The sequence below is a fragment of the Stomoxys calcitrans genome, chromosome 3, assembly GCF_963082655.1.
Source record: "Stomoxys calcitrans chromosome 3, idStoCalc2.1, whole genome shotgun sequence".
NCBI classification, from domain to species: Eukaryota; Metazoa; Arthropoda; class Insecta; order Diptera; family Muscidae; genus Stomoxys; species Stomoxys calcitrans.
Window position 1 is genome coordinate 198680786 of NC_081554.1, and position 22222 is coordinate 198703007.

The window sequence follows — 22222 nt, forward strand, 5'->3', positions numbered from 1 at the left end:
GCCAGTTGTACGTACCGGAGTGACCCGATGAAGTCCTTCATCGGCAAGGGCTGCCGCCACAGTGTACTACACACGGCTACAACAACAACTATATTTTCACTTCTAGAGCATCTGCAAGTTTATTTTAACTATGCTTATTTTAATTTTAAATGTAATTTCCTTCCTTTTGTAAATTTTCATAACTTTCATTTACTGCTTCTTTTATGCGACTTGGTGCTTTCGGCACAAAGTGCAAATGTAAAAGTTCTAACGAGCATTGAGCACCACTTTGGAACACCCACGCGTACTAGTTGTATTATAACTTAGTGAATTTGTTTGGAGGACCCAGAAGGAAGAGAGAAAGACCAATTGGTAAGTATACCGACCGACTCAAAATCACTTTCTGATTCGATTTAGCTATGCCCGTCTGTCTGTCCATATTAATTTGTGTACAAAGTTCAGGTCGCAATTTTCATCCGATCGTCTTCAAATTTTGTACGGGCATCTTTTTGGCGTAGACACGAAGCCTATTGAATTAGAAAAAAAATCGGTCCAGATTTGGATATAGCTCGCATATATATGTTCGTCCGATTTTGACTAGTATTACAATAACATTGTCATTTGATAATAGATTCTTACGAAATTTAGTATGTAGATCTCTTATATCACTCTCGATATTGCTGATGAATTTCATTGAAATCGGTTCAGATTTATATACAGCGGTCAAAAAAAGTATTCATCATTCAATGTTTTTTTTTTAATAAGTCTACAAAAGACAATTGGAATAAAAACATATTAAACTAATGATGCAGTAGTGCTTGTGTGATATATATGTACACAATTTCATTGTTTTTAAAGAAAAAAATAGTATTTATTGGAACAAAAAGGGCCATTTTACAGCTGAACACAAAAAATTAAACAAAAAAAGTATTCATCATTGCAAAAAACAAAAAAATAAATAACATAATTTAAAAAAATTAATACTTTGTTATTCGACCACCGCGTCTTATAACTTCTTTTAAACGGTTTGACATCGATTGGACTAATTTAGCGGTTATATTTTGGTCTATATTAGTCCATTCCTCCATTATCACCTGTTGCATTTGACTCTTGCTCGAAAAATTGCGCGTTCTCAATTTGCGTTCGAGATGTTCCCAAAGATGTTCAATTGGGTTCAAGTCGGGACTTTGAGGAGGAGTTTTAATGACTTTGGGGCAGTTATACAGCATCCACATCTTGGTATTTAAAGCAGAATGTTTGGGGTCATTATCTTGATAATATTGAAAGTTATTACCAAGCCCAAGTTTTACAGCACTATCTTTTAAATTCCTCTTTAAAATGTCAATGTAATACTTATGATCCATTACTCCATTAATAATTTCAAGATTTCCCGCTCCTGAAGCCGCCATACACCCCCAAACCATTAAACCACCTCCACCATGTTTTACAGTAGCAACTGTGTTTCGTTCTTCAAGCTCTGTATTTGGTTTTCTGTACACTATGACCTTTCCATCGCACCCAAAAAGATTAAACTTGCTCTCGTCTGCAAAAATGACTGTTTTCCAAAATGATTCGGGCTGTTTTACATACATTTTTGCGAAGTTTAGCCTTTTCACTCGGTTTATTTTATTTATAAAGGGCTTCTTACGTGCAGTTCTTCCTCTGTAACTATGCCTTTTGAGTGTATTTCGAATTGTTTGTGTAGTAACTTCCTTCCCTAAATATTCCATAGTGTTTTTACGAAGAATGGTCGCATTTGTCTTCGGAGTTTTCTGAACTTGCCGCACTAGCCAACGCTAATCTCCAACTGAAAGTGCTTTTGGTCGACCAGATCTTGGTTTATTGTCAACAGTTTTCGTTTCTGTCCACTTTCTGATGATGGATTGTATAGTAGATCGTGGTCTATTTAATATTTCACTGATAGTTTTTTGAGTTAAACCATTCCTGTGGTGTTTTATTATCAAAACTTTTACCTCATCAGAAACCTCCTTTTGCTTACGACCCATTTTGACAAAAACTATATTTTCAATGAAATTAAATATTTGCTGTCAAGGGCAAAGCCTCCTTTACTAAATAAAACAGAAAAGGGGGATTCCCAAATAATATTTGAATTTGACTTTGATGATAGCACATCAATGATGAATACTTTTTTTGTTCTGTTTTTGGTGTTATTATATAAAATTGCATTTTTTGCGCTAATTAAATTTATTTTTTGAATTTATTTTAAAACATATTACGAAAAATAAACTATTTCATAAAACTGCATTATTTGTTTACTTAAAATTTTCTTCAATTACCCAAAATAAGTGAATTTATTATCAATTTTGCTAATGATGAATACTTTTTTTGACCGCTGTATTTATCGCCCGATTTTCACTTCTAGAGCCTTTGCAGCCGCATTTATCAACCAATCTTCCCAAAATTTTATAAAAGCATTTATCATCCAATCATGTCAAAATTTTGCATAACTATTTCTTCTGTGACTCCTACAATACCTACGGATTTTGGTCAAAATTCTACATTTCAAATTTAAACAAATTTTAATTTCGACGCCTTGTCTGCACGCCCAATGTGGTGAAGGGTATCAAAAGATCGCCTTCGCCCGACTTTAGCCCGTCCTAACTTGTTTTATTATCAGTTCGTTTCTGGATTACGTCCAATCACCATCTCTATAAGTTTCCCAATTATTATCTACGACAGTAATCAAACAAACCCGTCAATATTGACCCATAAAAATTACTTAAATCACCCTGTGTCTTATTTTTTTATTTTCTTTTGTATTGCTGCGAACTGATTTGCACATCATGTGTATGAAATGTGGTGGTAATCGGTTCAGATTTGGATATAAGTCCCTGATTTAAACATATATTGCAATAATGTGGTAAATTTTAACCAGTCCTTAGAAATTTGGCAAAAAGCTCTCTCTCACAGCGAATGTTGATATGTCTAGTGAATTATAGAAATCGGTTCAGATTAAGATATAGCTCTTAGGTATATCTATGTATCGCTCGATTTGTACTTATAGAGTCGAAGCTGTTATCATTTTGCACGGATTTTCCTGAAATTTGTTACTAGTTGTTTAATACCCATCTGAACACCTCAAATCCATCAAAATTCGTTCAGAATTAGATGATGTACCGTTATGGGGTAGGCGTAGGGTATTATATAGTCGGCAGCGATCGACTTTTGCCTTTCATTATTTGCCTATTAGTCTGCAAATACTTATTTCCATAGAAAGAAAACTTTGATTACAAAATTATGTCAATTCTCTTTTCAAACTTTAAGTAGACCATGGAATTTATTCGAGGTGAATACATAGCTTGGTGTTGTAATGGTTTAAATTCCTCAAATTGTAGAAATTCTTTTTCCAATACCTTGATTTACGATTTGTGCATACCATTTGGAGAAGCCAAGGCCGCATAATAATTATTTCAAGTAAATATTTTGGGTTGAATGTTTTACACATTCATAGGTATTAAGGAATAAAAGTGCTTACAACACTTGACTGGTAGAACAGGTGAGAGTAATTTCAATTATTTATGAATTCGACCTTTTGGGGAATGTCTGCTAATTTTATTTCTTAGAATTTTTGTAATAGCATTTTTGAGGTCGCATTTGTTTATAAATGCAAATAATATAATGTGATTAAATATTGTATTCAACATTTACTAGGAATCTTTAAAAACAAAAAGAATTGTTAGGGATAATACTGGTAAACTCCAAATAACACGATTGGCGGACAAAAAGGAATTAGGATGTTGGGGAAAACATATTTAATAACAATGGAGTAAATGAATGACACTGTCCAGACATCGAAAACTCTTTTTTAAATTTTAGTGTTTCAGGCGGAAAATGACTAAATAAAAGTCCAATACTCTGAATTAAGTATTGCTTCAGTTCTACCTTAAAAGATTATTCAAAATGGTTTTCCCATTTTTGGAGAGAAATATTTCTTTACAAAAATAATTGTTCCTTAATGGACAGTTCATAGGAAATTTAGTTAGTTCTCGCCAGGATAGCGTTTTCTGATCCCAAGATACCTAAACTGTACAAGGTGGAGAGATGACAACAAGATTCTGTATAGTGGGCGATTTGAATGCTAGAGTTGGCGAAGAATAGTTGTTAGACGCAGAATTGATATAAGGTTGTTCAAATATCAGCACTGCCAGAACACTTAGAACACTAAGGACAAATACATTAATAGTCAAGGCTAACAGTTGTTAAATGTGGTGGAAGGTGTTGGAAGTTTTTTTAATTAATGGCTGAATTTTGATGGAGAATTTAGTTTTTGTGGAAAAATGGGTAGTTCCGTAATAGATTATTGGATTGTTTCTTCTAATTTATTACAGTACATACCTTTAAAGTCAGAACTCGACCATATTTCGATCAAAAAAAAAAAAGTCTCTATGCTTCAAACTTAATATTTCATCTAATCTTGGCTAAGGACAGTCGGAACAGAAAAGAGAGTGGCTTTTTTGGAATGAAATTTATTTCCGAATACTGCCATAAGCTTGGCATTCTTCTTGATGATAACGTTTTACTTGATGGTATGTCTGCAGATGAACAGATTTGCACTTTGGTTATGAAAAGTAGATAGACTCACGCGAGGTTGTTTTCCTCAAATCGTTTTCAACCCCGAAACAGGAATGGAAAACTATAACTGGAAGTGTTATTGTTTGCTCTCTGCGATGCTAATCTAAGGGGGTGTAAAAAATTTCACAACACTTGGAAGTATAATAACGCAAACAGCCTACGAATTCCAGAACGAATTACTTCACTTTAAGCAGGTAGAAGATATTAAACTCATATACAAATAATCTACAGAGCTTGGACAGAGTTCGATGTAGCAAAGAATGGTGGTATTTAGCGAATTATTTTAAGTCCAAGTCTTTAAAAACCAATGTTCACCTGAACAATGATGAATTCCTTCTCCATTTTGGCGCTGGTTGGTGTATGCCTAAAGTGCCCATCTGTCCCGTTTTTGGCGTGATTATCCCGTCTATTTATTTGCGTCCATCCCACCTAATTCTCCAATCCCAACAAATCCCGCTTTTCTTTAAAAATCCACGACGCTTTTCGTAAAATTTCTCGTTTTTTTTATCTAAAAACATCGAAAGTTCTAGAGTTTTCAAAACCTTTTTCAAAAATGTACAGTAATTAAATTTTTCTAATTTCCTCTGGAAATCCCTCTTTCAGCCTCAAATATTGCTATATATACTTCATGGGGGAAATATATTAATTATTCTAAGATTTCGAAGGCTAATAAATATATTTAACGCTTATTCTCGATCTATTATGTGCTGCGCAGACCAAATTTGGGGATATGCACCATTCTGATGTCAAGAGATTATTAGGATTTTTTGTCAGGAGAATGCTACACCTAACTACAAATAAACCGAACTACGTTTTGCATCTAGAAGTGGGTTATGACACAATGTATACATCTACTTTGGGGTCACACTTTAGATATATTGAGAGATTACTCAATCTTGGTTCACACCACCTTTCACACTTTCTTGTTGAGAGGGTTATTGAGTTGAATGTTTTTTGGGCGAAATAGTGGTCAAATATTTGTTGGAGAATCGGGTATACAGTTCGGAATCTCACAGCTACATGTGTATAACGGCAAGACACAATACCATCTTTATTGAAATTTCACAAATCTACCAGAGTTTGCAGATCTATTAAAGCACATGTACCACGATCTTATGAAAAACTCATTTCGAAGAAGTGACAAATGTCTAATTTGATTCCTGAAACGTAAGCTTAAACTGCCAGAAAATACTCCAAACATGGTTTTTGATCTTGAAACGTATAATTGTGATGAATATAAGTTCAATTCTTGCTCGAATTCTCTTCCGACCATCAGTCATGGCGAACTATATGGGTGTCCCAATATATCCAGATTTTTATGCGACGGAGTAAAGATTTCGTCGGGCGCCCTAGCCTCTTGGAACAATTTGCACTGCAAATGACTTCTTGTCTTCATCAAAGTTCAATTGTTATGATTGTTCTTATATTTAGAAATCACTTATTGTCGCAACTATTATTCTTCTTTCTCTATCACTTTTGAGAAGCTTATGAAATTGATGGTTGAACAAGCTGGCGAATCTCTTCGGATCAGACACAGCTAGATCGCCAAACTCGACTGAGGTCCTATCATACCTCCTGCCAGGGTTCAAGAGTGACGTGCCAATAAACATTTCGTTCAAAATGTACTTAGCGAAAATGAAGTATTTAAAACATTACATGGGGCGAATTTCAATTCCCTATATGATATCTTGTATGATGTATTAATACAGATACGTTATTAAAAATTAATTATATATATGAATATAAAAGGTTTCTGCTATTAATAAGCAATAAAGTACTACAATAAATATTAAATATAAAATTAGCAATCTGGCAGAGGTTACCATGTCCGCCTAAGACAACGAATCGTGGCGAGACCATCAGAAAAAAAATTTTCAGTGGTGCTTTGCTCCTCCAAATGCTGGCAACATTTGTGAGGTACTATGCCATGTAAAACTTCTCTCCAAAGAGGTGTCGCACTGCGGCACCCCGTTCGGACTCGGCTATAAAAAGGAGGCCCATTTTCATTGAGCTTAAACTTGAATGGGACTGCACTCATTGATCTGTGAGATGTTTGCCCCTGTTCCTTAGTGGAATGTTCATGGGCAAAATTTGTAATCTGGCATATAGCAATCTTTCTACGCCAATATATATTTATATATACATAAAATTTTAACTAACTTATGTACTGTCAGTATAACTAATAATAAATAATAATGTTCTCTCCAGGATTTGAACCCAGACGTTCAGCGTCATAGGCGGACAAACATTCAAACCTCTGCGCTACAGTGACCTCCAAAAACATTGATTAATATTATCATTCGTTAGCGAAGCAGTTTCGATTAAAAAATTAATTGGACCAATAAATTACTTGATTGAAATCGATTTCTATTTTTTTTCTGTGTATTGATATTGCGTTCCAATAAAATTTCATGCTACTAATATGAAAATATCATTAGTGTCCCAAATTATTTGCGTTTTGGAAATATATATTCATCATTATGCAGACGACTAGCGAATCTTCAAAACATTTTAATCTATTTTAATACTTGTTTTCATTTTATCAACTAAACAAATTTACAAAAGACGCATTTTTGCGGTGGCACGATGTGGGAATTTGAAAATGCAGAGGATGACACATTCCAGGCATATAGTTGAGATAAATTAATTTAGTTTTTTCAGAATGAAAGAAAGAATCGTATACTTTTCTTATGAGGAGTTGTTATAATTGGCAATTCGAGTCATATAGGAGCCCCAAATAGTTGACACCGGATGGCTTTGGCACAGACACGCCTTCCTATAGACGGTAATCTGGTACCAGATACAGTATTTTTACACTTTTCAATACTGCTGATATTCGATTTTGTGGGTGGAAAAAATAATTAGGTTCCTAAAGGCGAAGGAGCCGTTGGGTTGCCTGTGTAGAGCTTTTAAAACCATAGATGACACGCATTAACTCCTCCTAAACAAATTTATTGTAATTTGCAAATCAAGACATTTAAGAGCCTTCATTAACCCACTTAAAATTGCTTTAGTACAGGCACGTCCTCTTGTAGAGATGAAGTTGATACCAGACATACAAAGTGAGCCGATTGTAGAGGTGACGAGAGTAACTCCGACCCAATTCCCGGCAGTATTGAGACCATGCCCACTAGACAGAATGCGATATACATACATACATTGAGACCCGACGGTTTGCTTAGACGGAAAGAGCCAAACATACAAACAGTAAGAGCCGATGGGTTGCCTGCAGAAATGAGTCTCTTATACATATATTGCATGCACATTTTATAGATCGTAAGGTGTAAGAGAAATTGGAACCCTATTAATGGGGCATTGCAAATGAAAATTTTCCCACAAATATTCCATTCCACATATCGATGAGATTAAGCTCAATGATAAGGAACCTCGTTTTTAAAGTAGAGTCAGAAGAGAAGTTTTTCAAGGCTGAAGATCTCACAAATGTCGCCCATATTGAGAAGGCTGTTCTAGTGCGTAGTTCAGTATAATAGGTTAGAAGTTGATTTTTGTAGCCAATTTTAGTTGATCATAGAACAGTGAATTTCATAAGGTCTCTCGACACTCATCTCAAAATTCGGTCAATACATTGATATACACAGTTCACTTTATATATATATATATCATTAGAAATGCATCAACGATGGTAGGTATCAAAAATTAAGCCTAGTCTAACTTAATCGTTTTTACCTTTTACTTGGCAACAAACTTCTATAAATACAATGCTAACTAAGCATTTTCGTTATGAAAATATGGAACAAATTACTGTGAAATTGTGCTAATTACCACGACACAGTCATTAGCCTCATTATCATCATTATAAAGTTGGTTCTTCTCAAAAACCAGTAAAAAGCGCTTAGTTCGGACGAGCCGAATCTGGCAAACCCATCATCATAGATTCAGCTAAAAATATATACAAATTAACTTAGTTGAAGGGTGTACCAAATTTCTGTCAAAACTGGCAAAAATTTAAGCTTCGAGGAACTATAGAAGAGTAATCTGGAGATCGGTTTATATGGGAGCTATATGTGTACTTTATGAGGTTATAGACCAAATTGGACAAAGCTTGCCAGGGATGTTGGAAGTCATAATAAACCAATACGTAAACAATTTCAGTCAAATCGAATAATATTTGCGGCTTCCAGTAGCTGAAAATGTCAAATTGTGAGATCGGTTTGTATGGGAGCTATATCAGTTTATACTCCGTTTTAGACCATACCTACCAGGATGTTGGAAGAAAACAGAACCCCTTTTAAAATTGAAGTTAATCCGAATTTAGGCTTGTGGGGACTCGAGATGTCAAATCGAAGAACCACTTTATTTGGGAGCTATATCAAAAATCTGAACCGATATGGACCATTTGCAATCCCTAACGATCCCCACCGGGAAAAGAAGTATCTGTGCAAAATTTTCGAGCGGCTAGCTTGACGCGTTTGACGGCTAGATGGACTAATAAAGTCGAGACAATTAAGAATATACACATATACTTTAGGGTTTCGCAGATCAATATTATTAGGTGTTAAAAACGGAATAAAAAAGTTTGTATACACTCATCCTATGGTGCAGGGTATAACAAGTAAATAGGCTTTAAGTTCGATCGAGCCGAACATTGGATACCCACGCCCCTCGGATGCAGATATGTATGTATATATACTAACCACTTTTCAGCTATATCGAGATATAGACCAAACTCGGAACATACGTTGAGGTCTGATATTTTCAAATACTCACCACAACAATTTTTCAAATCTCGGCGAAAACAACAGAAAAAATTTCAGCGGTGGTTATTCCTTCCGACATATAATTTTCCATTCCGACATTCCTGGCGACATTTGTGAGCTAATCATTCGTTTAAACTTCCCTACTAAGTGGTGTCGCTTTGCGTTTATGATGAAATTTGATTTGGGCCTGTGCGTCATGAAGTTCACCTTTACCCCACTTAAAAACTGGATTTTTATTCATAAATGGAAAATGTGTTATTTTTTTTTTTCAATATTTTGTTGACCCTTTATCTTAAACTATAAGCAGAATCCATGAGATTTGATATTTTCATAACCTTATATGGTGAAATTCATTTGGGCTGTGCGTCATGAGGTTCGCCTTTACCCCACTTTAGAACTGCATTTTTATTCTTAATGGAAAATGCGTTTTTTTTTTCAATATTTTGCTGGCCCTTTATCCTAAACCAAACCGGTACGGAGGTGCAATACTCACTATTTGCGGTTTTACAGTTTTCTTTCTTTAAAATTGCAACGATTTCACGTTATGATGTAAAATTGGATGTTGTTGCTACGGGAGAAGTATGCCGTTGTAACAAGTGGCCACTTGTTATTTGTAGAATCTTTTGTAAAATATGGTATTTATCACAAACATTCCAGGTTGACACGAGTTTTAGCTAAATATTTCAGTTGTACAATGATATTCTGATTTTTAGGGAAAAAATCTGAATGTTCTGATTTTTGTGACAAAACTTGATACTCTGCCTGTAAAGGGCTCGTAAGAGCTCTCTTAAAATATTGCATTTCTCTTTGTAACCGTTATATGCGATGATAACCGTAGCCTTTCTGCTCTTTGTTTAGCATACATGCACAATCACAAATTCAACAAATGTGCACACACACACACCCTCACAAAGATATCGTAACACACGAATGTTGGTTACCTTTTCTCTTCGTTTGCACGATAATAGCAATTACACTTACCACTTGCTGATGTTGTTGTCGCTGCTGCCGCTGCAGCAGATGTGGTGGTGGTGGCTGATGCTCCATTGGATGGCGTTAAAGATGAAGTTGCGGTCGTTATTGCTGCTGCTGCTGCGTTAGATGATGAGGTTGCTGACGAGGAGGAGTTTTGGCTGACGGCCGCTTGCGGTGGTGTTGCCATGTGAGGACTGCTTTTGATTAACCAATTTGCCAAATGTCGCTGACGTTCAATTTCGATATTGGTGCGTTGCATTTCAGCCAATTTTAAATAATCTGTCATCTTTGCTTCCTTGAGCAGACGACAGACGGACAGTTTTGATGTTGTTCGTTTGTTTTCTTTGTTGTCGATTGCTTCGTTATTTTATATTGTGTTGTGTTTTTTAAAATGAGATCACAGTTGTCGTTAACGTATTTTTTTCTTAATTAAAAATAAATTCTTAACTTCTTTATTCATTTTTTTTTGTTGTTGCTTCTTTTCCTTATTTTTTGTTAATTTTCTTGTTTTGTTTTAGCGAAATTGCTTATTTTCAATATTGGCAAAGGCGAGCGATTTTTTTTAAATGATATTTCTTCTTAAACTTCACTGTTAGCTAGTATGATGGCTGGTGTTGTTGTTGTCGCTTTTGTTATTTTTTCATTTGTTTCTTATTTTTTTCATGATTTTTTTTTCTTCTTATTTTTTGTGTAAAACGTCGAGTTGTGTGCAAAGAACGCGCGCGTTTCTTGAACTGTAATGGGTTAGTCGAATTTCAGGTTTACTTAGCTCCGAGATGTATGTATGACTGCTTACTGCCATTGCTAAACAAATCATGTATACTGACTGACTGGCAGACTGAATGCTTGAACACTGGCAGCGAGCGAACGAGGGAGCGAGAGTACCAGCCAATACATCGGCTGGGAGATAGAGAGAGAGCTGCAAGTAGAAAGAGAACACATTGCGATTGAGCGAAAAGAGATCTAAACAAAGTGTTGAGTGTTGAAATTAGTGATGTCAATGTTGTGCTTTTAGAACTTTAAAAAGGTATTGGAAATACTAAACCAGAGGAATGTAGCAAAGTGTCATACCATAATGCAAATTACTATAACGGTACTATAGTTACTTAATTATGGAAAAAAAACAAGTAAAAGAATGTTAAGTTCAGCCGGGAATCTTACGTACCCTCCTCCATTGAAAAAAAAAAAAAAATAAAAAAGGGTAACGAGAGGTCATAACAAAAAATTTCCATAGATTTTTTATATCCTTGAATTAGAATGGCTTTCTGTAGATTCTCAAGATGTCGAATCGAGAGATTGGTTTATATAGAACATACATTAGATTATGGACGCATTTAGACCATACTTGGCATATATATTGGAGGTTATAGCAGAAGTCATAGTGCGAATTTTTAATCCCATCGGATAAGAGTTCCGCCCTCTAGAGGATTCAGTAGTAAAATTCGGGAGGTCGGTTTATTCGGTCGGTATATTCATTGAATTTTATTACCAAAATCAGTGTTCGGTTCGAAATGTGTTCATTCACCGTAACGTTGCGTCCAACAGCATCTTTGAAAAAATACGGTCCAATGATTCCACCAGCGTACAAACCACACCAAACAGTGCATTTTTCGGGATGCATGGGCAGTTCTTGGACGGCTTCTGGTTGCTCTTCACTCCAAATGCGGCAATTTTGCTTATTTACGTAGCCATTCAACCAGAAATGAGCCTCATCGCTGAACAAAATTTGTCAAAATTTGAACACATTTCGAACCGAACATTGATTTTGGTAATAAAATTCAATGATTTGCAAGCGTTGCTCGTTAGTAAGTCTATTCATGATGAAATGTCAAAGCATACTGAGCATCTTTCTCTTTGACACCATGTCTGAAATCCCACGTGATCTGTCAAATACTAATGCATGAAAATCCTAACATCAAAAAAATCACCCTTTATAAGAGCTACAAATATGAGCTATAGCCTGATTCAAACTTTACAAAGGACAAAATCGACGTCATATGAGAAATCATCGTTCAACATTTCAGCCACATCGGATAAGAATTGCGCCCTCGAGAAGCTTAACAATTATATTCGGCAGATCGGTTTATAAAAGAGCTATACCGATTCGGTATAAACCCTGATATAGCTAGAAGCGAAAATTGGTCGACATATATGGGAGCTATATCTAAATCTGAACCCATTTCTTAAAAATTCACCAGTAATCTCTAGAGTAACAAGAAAATTTTGATTGCCAAATTTCGTGATGATCAGTTGACAAATGACCAAATTATTGCAATATTAGTGCCAATTGGACGAACATAAATATGAAAGCTATAACTAAATCCGAACCGATTTTAACCAATATGTTTGTGTATGTTCTGTAGCTAAGAAGATCGGAACGAAAATTCGGTCTGTACTTTAATGTTATATGATGATGTAACCGCCATTTTGTTGAGAACAAGCCTTCAAGCGTAACCGCGAAAAATGTTGTAAGCGACATAAAACTCCGTTATACAGCAAAGGGAAGGGATCGATATTTTCACAAATCAAATTTGTTGGTATACCAACATCCAAATTAAGCGATATTCCAAGCGTATTTAAAAGGGTATGGAAGAACTAACATTACAAATATTAGATCTTAATAAATATTTTATTTTTGATGCCATTGATTGTTTCTCGTTTGGGGTTTATTGGTATTCCGGAAGTTAAATCCGAAACCACTTTAAGTGGGTATTCCTATTTAAGGATCTATATGGGAGTTATATTTTTTTTACCAAAATATGGGGATACTACTCGATATATCTGGATCATGCAATTGGAATGGAGTATTGGAGGTAATAATATATAATAATTTGAAATATTGGCCTCTCAACCTACAAAGTGTATAAAGTCGTGATTATCATTCTATATAAAATTGATCTTGCGGTATTCGGCTGACCGCCAGTTTGTCGAAGCACGCTAACTTTCGAATTTTTCCCACAAATAGTTCGTATTGATGTTGCTGTAGCCACAGTGACGTGCGAAGGGGGCCAGCGTTTCTTGACCAGCCTGTGGGAAGGCTGGATCGTTTCAGTAGATAAAACCGATCGCTGTAGGATCGTATTGATGGAATTGCTAATCAATAGCGTCCTTTTAAAGGCAATAAAATTTGTTTAAATTTTGAATGATGACTTCTGTTATAACTTCTAATTTCCAAGGCGAGTATATTCCATTGTAGTTCCAGTATAAACCGATCTCCCAATATCGCTTTTTGGTCCAATTTGAAAGAGCGAAAATATACTATACTAATAAGCGATTTCCAAAATCGTTATATATAACAAATTCTAATGAGTTTCTAATAGGTCTAAAAATCGAGCGCCGGCTATTTAATGACAAACTTTTGTTTAGTTTAATACTGGTATTAAGAAAACTTTAAAATTTGCCGTTAAAATCCGATTTTGACTTTAGACCCATGGTTTCTTGGCCATAACTTCTTAGAATTTGTCATATATTATGACAACCGTCTGAATTTACCCACCCTATTGTACATACGTAGTATACCAGAAACTAACTACAATATTTGAAAGGCTTTGAAATTAAATTTTCATTGTTTTCCAGCGCGTTTCAATCCGTTTTGGTAGTTAGTAACACTGATTGAAATTAAAACTGGAAGAGAGAGAACTTCTCAAATTTAGCCTCAAAACCCTCCCCCTTGATGCCCCTTCATCAACCCTGGTAAAATAGCGAATATTAAACACGTTATTGACCTGCCGCACTTTTGTAATAACGCACACACAAACAAAAGCTATACTGCCTCCGTCATAGCCGCCACCACCACCTTCCCCTTGTACAGAAGTTGAGTATTTGTCCACCACCCACCCATCACCTCTTGGGTCTTCCGAAAGCAAACAAACGAACATCTTTAGTTCAGGCTGACAGTGTACATAGGCAGGCCAAAATGTGTGTTGTTGTGGTTCACTGCTTCTTTTCTGCTGTGCTTGCTTGTCAGACGAGTCGTCATTTGGCTTGTTGCTAGACTTTAGTTCAGTCCGTCAGTTCGCATTCACATTTGCCTCAGCTAAGCTGCTAGTATCTATCTCCATGCGATGGATGTCGTCGTCTGCAGCTTGTTGGGTGTGTGGTGTATCCAAGAGTGTTGGCTGACTTGCTTGCCTGTGTATGTGTGTGTGTGTGTGAGTGTTGGCAATAGTGCGATAATCATAATCATCGTCAATTTTTTTGTGTGCTCTTGTTGGGGCTGCTCTATTGCGGCTGATGAGAGCATGGGTTATTTGGGAAGGGGTGGTGGGGGAACTACTTACAAAACTACTTGGCTGGAGAGCAACAACTAAAACGTTTACTGTTAGCGCAGTAGTCGGTCGTTTGGAGTTGACAACAGGGCTTATGATTCACACTGCCAAACAACAACGAAAGAGCACCAATAATAATGACATGGTGGCATACGCGATATATCTGTACGATATTCATATGCACACATGTACATATGTAGGAACGCAAACCCTCGGAGGAGAATGATGTATGGGGAAGGTATGATAAGACCAGCAGACAACTCGCTGCTTGTTGGGCAAATTGAAATTAACAAAAAAAAAAAAAGAAAAACCAACAAAAAAGATGCAAGCAAATCAAAAGCAAGGGAAAAAATACAAAAATTAAAAGTCCCATAATCGGAAAGATAAATTCGTTTTTGTGAAACATTTTGTTATGACCGGAATCTGTAACTTTTGCCCTCCGTAATACTCCGCTGGGGGCACTACAACACGCTTGCTTATGCAAATGTATCCAAATGTTGTGCTGAAAGTGCGTTTCAGCTTTAACCCGGATGCGCCATCCACCATGGTCAATAAAAAAAAAACTAAACGAAATTGCCCATGCCGTGGTGATGCGACAACGAAAATTTGACAACACTGCTCTCTCAGCTGATTCCATAAATAAAATTGTTAAACCACACTTGTTCACTTGTTGATACCGACTAAGACAATGGTCATGTAGTTTGCCACCAACAAGTGGCCACAAGTTCCTGATGAATTTCCTTTGTCTTATTCCTTTTATCATGAATAGAAGAGTTGAATTAAAAAAAAAAAAAAAACATTAAAAAAAGTCTCCCTATGGTGCTGTAAGCTTTGTCACTGATCCTGGCGAGAATATGAGAGAATTTGTGTAGCATTGTTATCCTATCTCTAGAACATATCGGTAACTAAGCTTACAGCAAGCTCGTGTGCAGGATTCTTACCACTGGCGTTGGTATGTAGCTACTGACGTACTGTAATGGGTAAAATTTGTCCAAGTGACTATGATATGGGGCTACAAAAGGTTAGAGGTTCGCATGTCTGCCTTTGACGCTGAACACCTGGGTTCAAATGCTGGCGAGTTTCAAATGCACCAGAGAAAAAAATTTAGTGGGGGTTATCCCCTCCTAGTGCTGGCAATACTTGTGAGGCATTCAACTTAGGTAATCAGCGGTGAAAAATTCTAGTAAGTGGTGTCGCTCTCCGGCAAACATAATTTAAGCTTATCCGCTTACTAATGTGGCTAAATTTCTGAGGGGTAAAAAGGAGAAGAAATTTAAGTACAACCACGCCAAAACTATGGCTGATTCTTTGTACAAATAAAAGAAGAAGAATTGCACCTGCAGAGTCTAATAAAGTAAAACTGGTAAGTTGCACAGTGGTGAGTGCCACTTGTATGGGAAGAGATGAGGAAAATAGTAAACATGTATAGGTATTTCGGCCTGAAAATTTTAGTATGAGTTTGTGCCAGGTCAGAGTTGCCAGTTGTGAAAATTTTAGATAATTTTTATGGTTTTTTCGCAACTTGACGCTTGGCGATTTTCTAATTGAATCCCTTTATAAGTTGACGATTTTTTACGAGATTTATTTGTATTAAAATGGACTTCAAATTATGGCACCGTTTAATTGATTTTGACTAAAGAGAGTGACGATTTTGTGACATAAATATCGGAATTTAATATATAATTTTTTTTGTCCGATTTTCATCTTTCTGACAACAAAACGCAGTGTGTGTTTTGTCGGTGTGAAAGAAACATACTGTTATCATCTTCTTCAAATGTCCTTGATTTGGAACGATTCGGTTCCGATTTACATATAGCTTCTTTATATAGTTTTCTCCGATATAAGCACAGAATCCACAATTTTATTCCGATTTAAACGTATTATATACAACACAATTTTATTATACAACACAATTTTGTGGTTTTAATACCCTACACCACCACTGTGATACAGGGTATTATAACTTATTGCTTTTATTTGTAACACCCATATGGAAGAGAGATAGACCCATTGGTAAGCATACCGATCGGCTCAGAATCACTTACTGATTCGATTTAGTAACCGTATAACGTTTCGCTTAAACATATCAAACGTTAGCCATAAAAGAAGTATTATTGAACGTAACTAACTTTGTTTATTGTAAACCCTTTAGCAGCTTCGTCTACATTATAAAACCACAAAAATCTTTAATTGCAAAAGTGTTTCGATAGTCGCAAACGATTATTCGTGTACCGGACCAATAATTATTCTCTTGTGTCTCTCCTACTAGAGAGAAAGGGTGAGTATTTGAGCGTATAGACTATTGGTTTGCAAAAATACTCTGTTGTACATTACTTTGTACGTACAGAAAAAAATAATCCCAAGCAGACGCATAGGCTTGCAAATAATTGCAATTGTGGGCTCGTCACTGGTATAGACATGTACTCACACACAACATTTATTGTTTTTTCCTTTGGTTGAGCAAAGAGCATTCAGTGTATTGAGTAACTCGGACGAGTGCGGATTGTAATTTTTAAAGTTTCGGTACAAAAATGCTGGTATGTCCAATGACAAAAATCATTAAAGCAACACACAAATGACTGCAATAAAGAAATATCCATCACAAAGTAGGTATTTAAATGTGCGAAAACAGCAACAACCATATTTTATTTTATTTATAGCATAACGAATACAGCAGAACATAATACAAAACCGTAATGGAGTTGTAAGAAAATGGAAGGCTTTTAATATAATTGTGTATCATAAAATCGAAATAAATCCAAATATATTCTCAACGAGTCTGAATTACCAACTGAGATCTGCTTATTATTGGTAAAAACTTGGGTTTCAATTGTGTTACAACATTAAATCTTAAAAATCTGGCAATCCCAAGTGATGTATATTAATAACAAGTTTTGGTGTAAAATTTGCCCAGCTACTTGTTCGAAAATTAGCTAACGGTTAAACATGGCTGAATCGATTTCTCTTAGGTGACCCATATCTAATGGAGAATTGGAATTCAATTCTTGTTTGCTCCATATCAAGCATAACTAGAAATTATTATACCAACCGCCCTTTAATTAGACCATAGAGTTAACGTAGTATGTAGTTAGTTGGAGTTTATTAACACTGAACACTTCATATTGTCCAGTCAGCCACCTTGTTAACGGTTTAAAAAAATATATATAATAATCAACTTTGACAAAAGTTTTGAATTTGAATTGAATTGAAATTTGAATGTGTCACAGCGTGTGGGTTTTGAAGCGATTTCATCAACTACCTGAGGCATTGGGAGGTGGCGTTCTTAGAGCCCAACCTTATATTGGATGCCATGGAATTGATTTGGTATAATTTGCCGAAGGTCACCCTTCCACAGATAAAAAGTACATGTGTACGTACATGTGTGTACGTAGTATTTGCAAAGCGTTTTTAGTGTACCTAGCAAATAGATGCATGTACGACTGTGTGTACTTAAATAATAAATAAATATGTCTATCTTGTGTCTATATGTATATATCGACACACTACTATATACTATGTTAGGGTTTGCCGATGTTCAAATATTTGCATTGGAATAGAAATCAGCATGTCTGGGTATCTGTTAAATGTAGGTAGGTGATAAGTACATATACGAGTAATAAAATAATATGGCAATAATAAATTAGCAAACAAAAAAATTTATTTATTTTTTGTTATATAAAATGAGTGAAATATTTTTTTCCCTCCACCCTAGAAAAGGCGAAAAGCACGCTGTCTCCTTAAATTTTGTATGTTGGTTGGGGTTGTTGACGAATATATGATATTTCCACGATTTTCAAACTAATTGCGGCTGCAAAGCAGAGGTAAGGCATTCTAAAGATGCGACTGAGCAGATCTTCATTCAACTCAAACAAGTAAAAGCGCGCTAAGTTCGGCCGGGCCGAAGCTTAGTATATACCCTCCACCATGGATCACATTTGTCAAGTTCTTTGAATGACTTTTTCAATATACATATATATGACCAATTTCAAATTATTGAGCGATATGGCCCGTACTTGTCATGACATGTCATGCTGTTAGAAGTTATAGAAAAATACCACCTCCAAAATTACAGACAAATCGGGTAAAAATAGCGCCCTCCAGTGGCTCAAAGTGTAAAATTGGGAGATCGATTTATATGACGGCTATATCAGGTTATAAACCGATTTAGACCATACTTGGCATAGTTGGAAGACATTCCTTAACGATATGTGCAAAATTTCGACAAAATCGGACAAAAATTGCGGGTTCCAGGGGCTCAGGAAGTAAAATTGGGAGATCGGTTTATATGGGAGCTATATCAGGTTATAGACCGATTTAGACCGTACATGGCACAGTTGTTGGAAGTCATAACGGAACAGTTGTTGGAAGTTAAGATTTCAGTACTTGGCACGGTTGGACCGTACTGGGCACCGTTGTTAAGAGTCATAGCAAAACACTTTGTGAAAATTTCAGCCAAATCGGACAAAAATTGCGGGTTCCAGGGGCTCAGGAAGTCAGGGTTCCAGGGCCACAGTTGTTGGAAGTCATAGCGGAACAGTTGTTGGAAGTCAAGATTTCAGTACTTGGCACGGTTGGACCGTACTGGGCACCGTTGTTAAGAGTCATAGCAAAACACTTTATGAAAATTTCAGTCAAATCGGACAAAAACTGCGGGTTCCAGGGGCTCAGGAAGTAAAATTGTGAGATCGGTTTATATGGGAGCTATATCAGGTTATAGACCGATTTAGACCGTACATGGCACAATTGTTGGAATACATAACGGAACATTATGTGCAAGATTTCAGCCAAATCGGATGATATTCAGGCTTCCAGGGGCTGAAGAAGTCAAATCGGGGGATCCATTTATATGGGAGCTATATCAGGTTCTTGACCGATTTGAACCGTACTTAAAACAGCTATTGGAAGTCATAACAAAACACTATGTGCCAAATTTAAACCAAATCGGATGAAAATTGCGGCTTGTAAGGGCTCAAGAAGTCAAATCGGGAGATCGGTTTATATGGGAGCTATATCAGGTTCTTGACTGATTTGGACCGTACTTGACACAGCTGTTGGAAGTCATAACAAAACACTATGAGTTAAATTTCAGCCAAATCAGACAAAAATTGCGGCTTGTTAGGACTCAAAAAGTCAAATTGGGAGATCGGTTTATATGGGAGCTATATCAGGTTCTTGAACGATTTGGACGGTACTTATCAAAGTTTTGCAAGTTATAACAGAACACTATATACAAAATTTCAGCCAAATCGGACAAAAATTGCGCCTTTCGCAATGTCCATCCGTCTGATTTCGACAAACGGACGGACATGGCTAGTTCTACTCAGAATATAAAGACGATCAAGAATATATATACTTAATGGGGTCCTAGATCAACATTTCGAGGTGTTACAAACGGAATGACTAGATTACTATACCGCCATCCTATGATGGTGGGAGAAAAAAATTACTTCAGTTAAAACTGAATGTTAAATTTTAAGGGGGACAGTCCACCTGACACATACAACATAGAACAACACACCCCTGGCCGTTAGATCGACATCACCATGCAATTATTGCAAGGTTTATCTTGCTTACAAAAATATATGGATAGACAGACACAGGACATCAAATTAGACGATGGGTACGCTTAACAATAGATCTTGCTCTTCTTCTTGACTTTTTAATGCCCTACGTTTTAATAGAGGTGTAGGGATATTAACCCCAGTTTGTGACATAACCATTTGGCATATAACACCCCCACACGCCATAGACACAAACAACCTGACTCTAATAAACTTGAGATTTAGTTGTCGTTAATGTCATTGCATTGGCAAACATTTGTTTTGAGCCATTCCCTCTCTCGTTTGTTATGATAACTGTGTGAAAGGATTTTTATCTTTTGCCGCCATGACATCGCTGCTTTCGTTACGCCCTATGGTATCGCTGTTTAAGACATCACACATTTCCCCCTACCAATGTTTTGTGTTTTTTTTTTGTTTTTTGAAAGCGTCATTTTTCTATTTGGCGAGGTGTGTTGTTAATGTGTAATTTTTGTTTTTCAGTCTTTTTCTTTTTTTTTTGGTGGGGGATTGTGAGGCTCATTGTTTTTTTTTGTATGCCCTGTTTTCTGCGCTGATTTTTGCCAAGCGTTTTTTTTTAATAATTATCATAAATAACAAGACATGAATCAGTTCATTTTAGTTTTTTTCTTGTAGTGTGTGTTTTTTTTTCTTGGAGTTCCATTTATTTGCACACACATTAAAAGTTACCCAAAATGACTCACGAGTCGTTGAATCGATTCAAGAGATGAGATTTATTAATGTACTCCTAAAACAAGGCGCATTTTTTACTGAAAGCCTTGTTGCCCCCTCCTACCTATGAATAGAATTCCGCAGTAGAAATTAAAAGTTCCGTTAATAAATATATTCTGGGAATTCCTATGCTGGCTTCCTATGTATTGGCCACATATTGACGGCATTAAACTTTAATAAAAAACAAAAACAAAACGAGATAAAGAAATTGTGATTGTTCTTTTTGCGTCGAAATATCTATTTGAAGCAAAAAAATCTACGAATACCTGAATTCCATAAATTTTGATGTCAACAAAGATTTCAGTTTCATACATACACCTTAATTTTTTTGGTAAAGATAAATAACGGTAAAGTCCATTTCATTTGCATAAAAACGTGTATGAAGGTCAATGTGGGGAATTTTAAAAGTAGGTCGCCACAAATGGTTGAATGCACTCTCTTATCTTAAATACAAAACAAAAACAAAATAAAATAAAACATAAAAGACTTTAGAACACAAGTCTACAAATATTTTACAGCAGAGCTGAGAAAAAAAAATACTATAAAACATTTAATGAATTTGAATTGACAAATAATGTAAGGTTTGATACAACTGTTGCGTTTTATTTTAGTACTGGTTACACGGCTTAAAGGACAAAAATAAAACGCCTAAATTATATCCAGTGCAAGTCTGTTTGTTTGACATCAGTTGGAAACACCGATTGGTAACGTGTCAAAACCTAACGAGGGAAAAAGTGTAAATATTTGTAAAATTAATAAATAAAATTTAAAAACTACTCATACAGTTCAAACATAAACAAATACATACATAAAAAGAAAACATTCGAGCAACACAAGAACAACTTTCTGAGCTTCTCAACCAAGAAGAGTTACAACTCTACCTTGAGAGCGAGAGAAGTCTTTACAATAGCCAAATGAACAAGAACAAACTGACTCGGATTAAAAATCTACACACACCAAAACAACAACAAGAACTTAACATTAGCATCAACGAAGAGCGGTTTGAGAATAAGACATGCTTAGACATGCCAAAAAACGTACAATGTTTGCTTTCGTTAGTTCCTAAACATGCTCTCCCACACACAAAGAAAGACTTTCCACCATTGCATGTCATTGCTGAGAGAGAGGAATATGAGCAGGCTAATGAGAGCAGAGAAGATCAAGAGATGGCACGGACGAAGCTGACAACACTAATAGACAATCATGTGCGAAAGAAACGAATGAGCAGCAGAGACAAATATGTAGCGGATACAGTGGTACAGACGATGAAATACTTAAGGGAGAATAAGGACTACCGGATAATAATAAATACCGCGACAAACTTAATCAAAAGAGTGTTAAATATTAGTGAACCATATTTCCACTCGTACAATGAAGACAGAGCCAAAAACATTTTACA

At 35.9% G+C, this 22222-nt stretch overlaps 1 protein-coding gene across 5 annotated transcripts in view; it reads right to left on the bottom strand.

The window, feature by feature from the left end:
- Positions 1-22222, bottom strand: part of LOC106082853 (uncharacterized) — a 501629-nt gene that overhangs the window by 18339 nt on the left and 461068 nt on the right. For all 5 annotated transcript variants that reach the window (XM_013245584.2, XM_013245587.2, XM_013245586.2 and 2 more), the window contains one exon: positions 10272-11184. In XM_013245584.2, the coding sequence (XP_013101038.2) occupies positions 10272-10551 (280 nt within the window). In that variant the 5' untranslated portion in view covers positions 10552-11184. The remainder of the gene's footprint in view (positions 1-10271; positions 11185-22222) is intronic.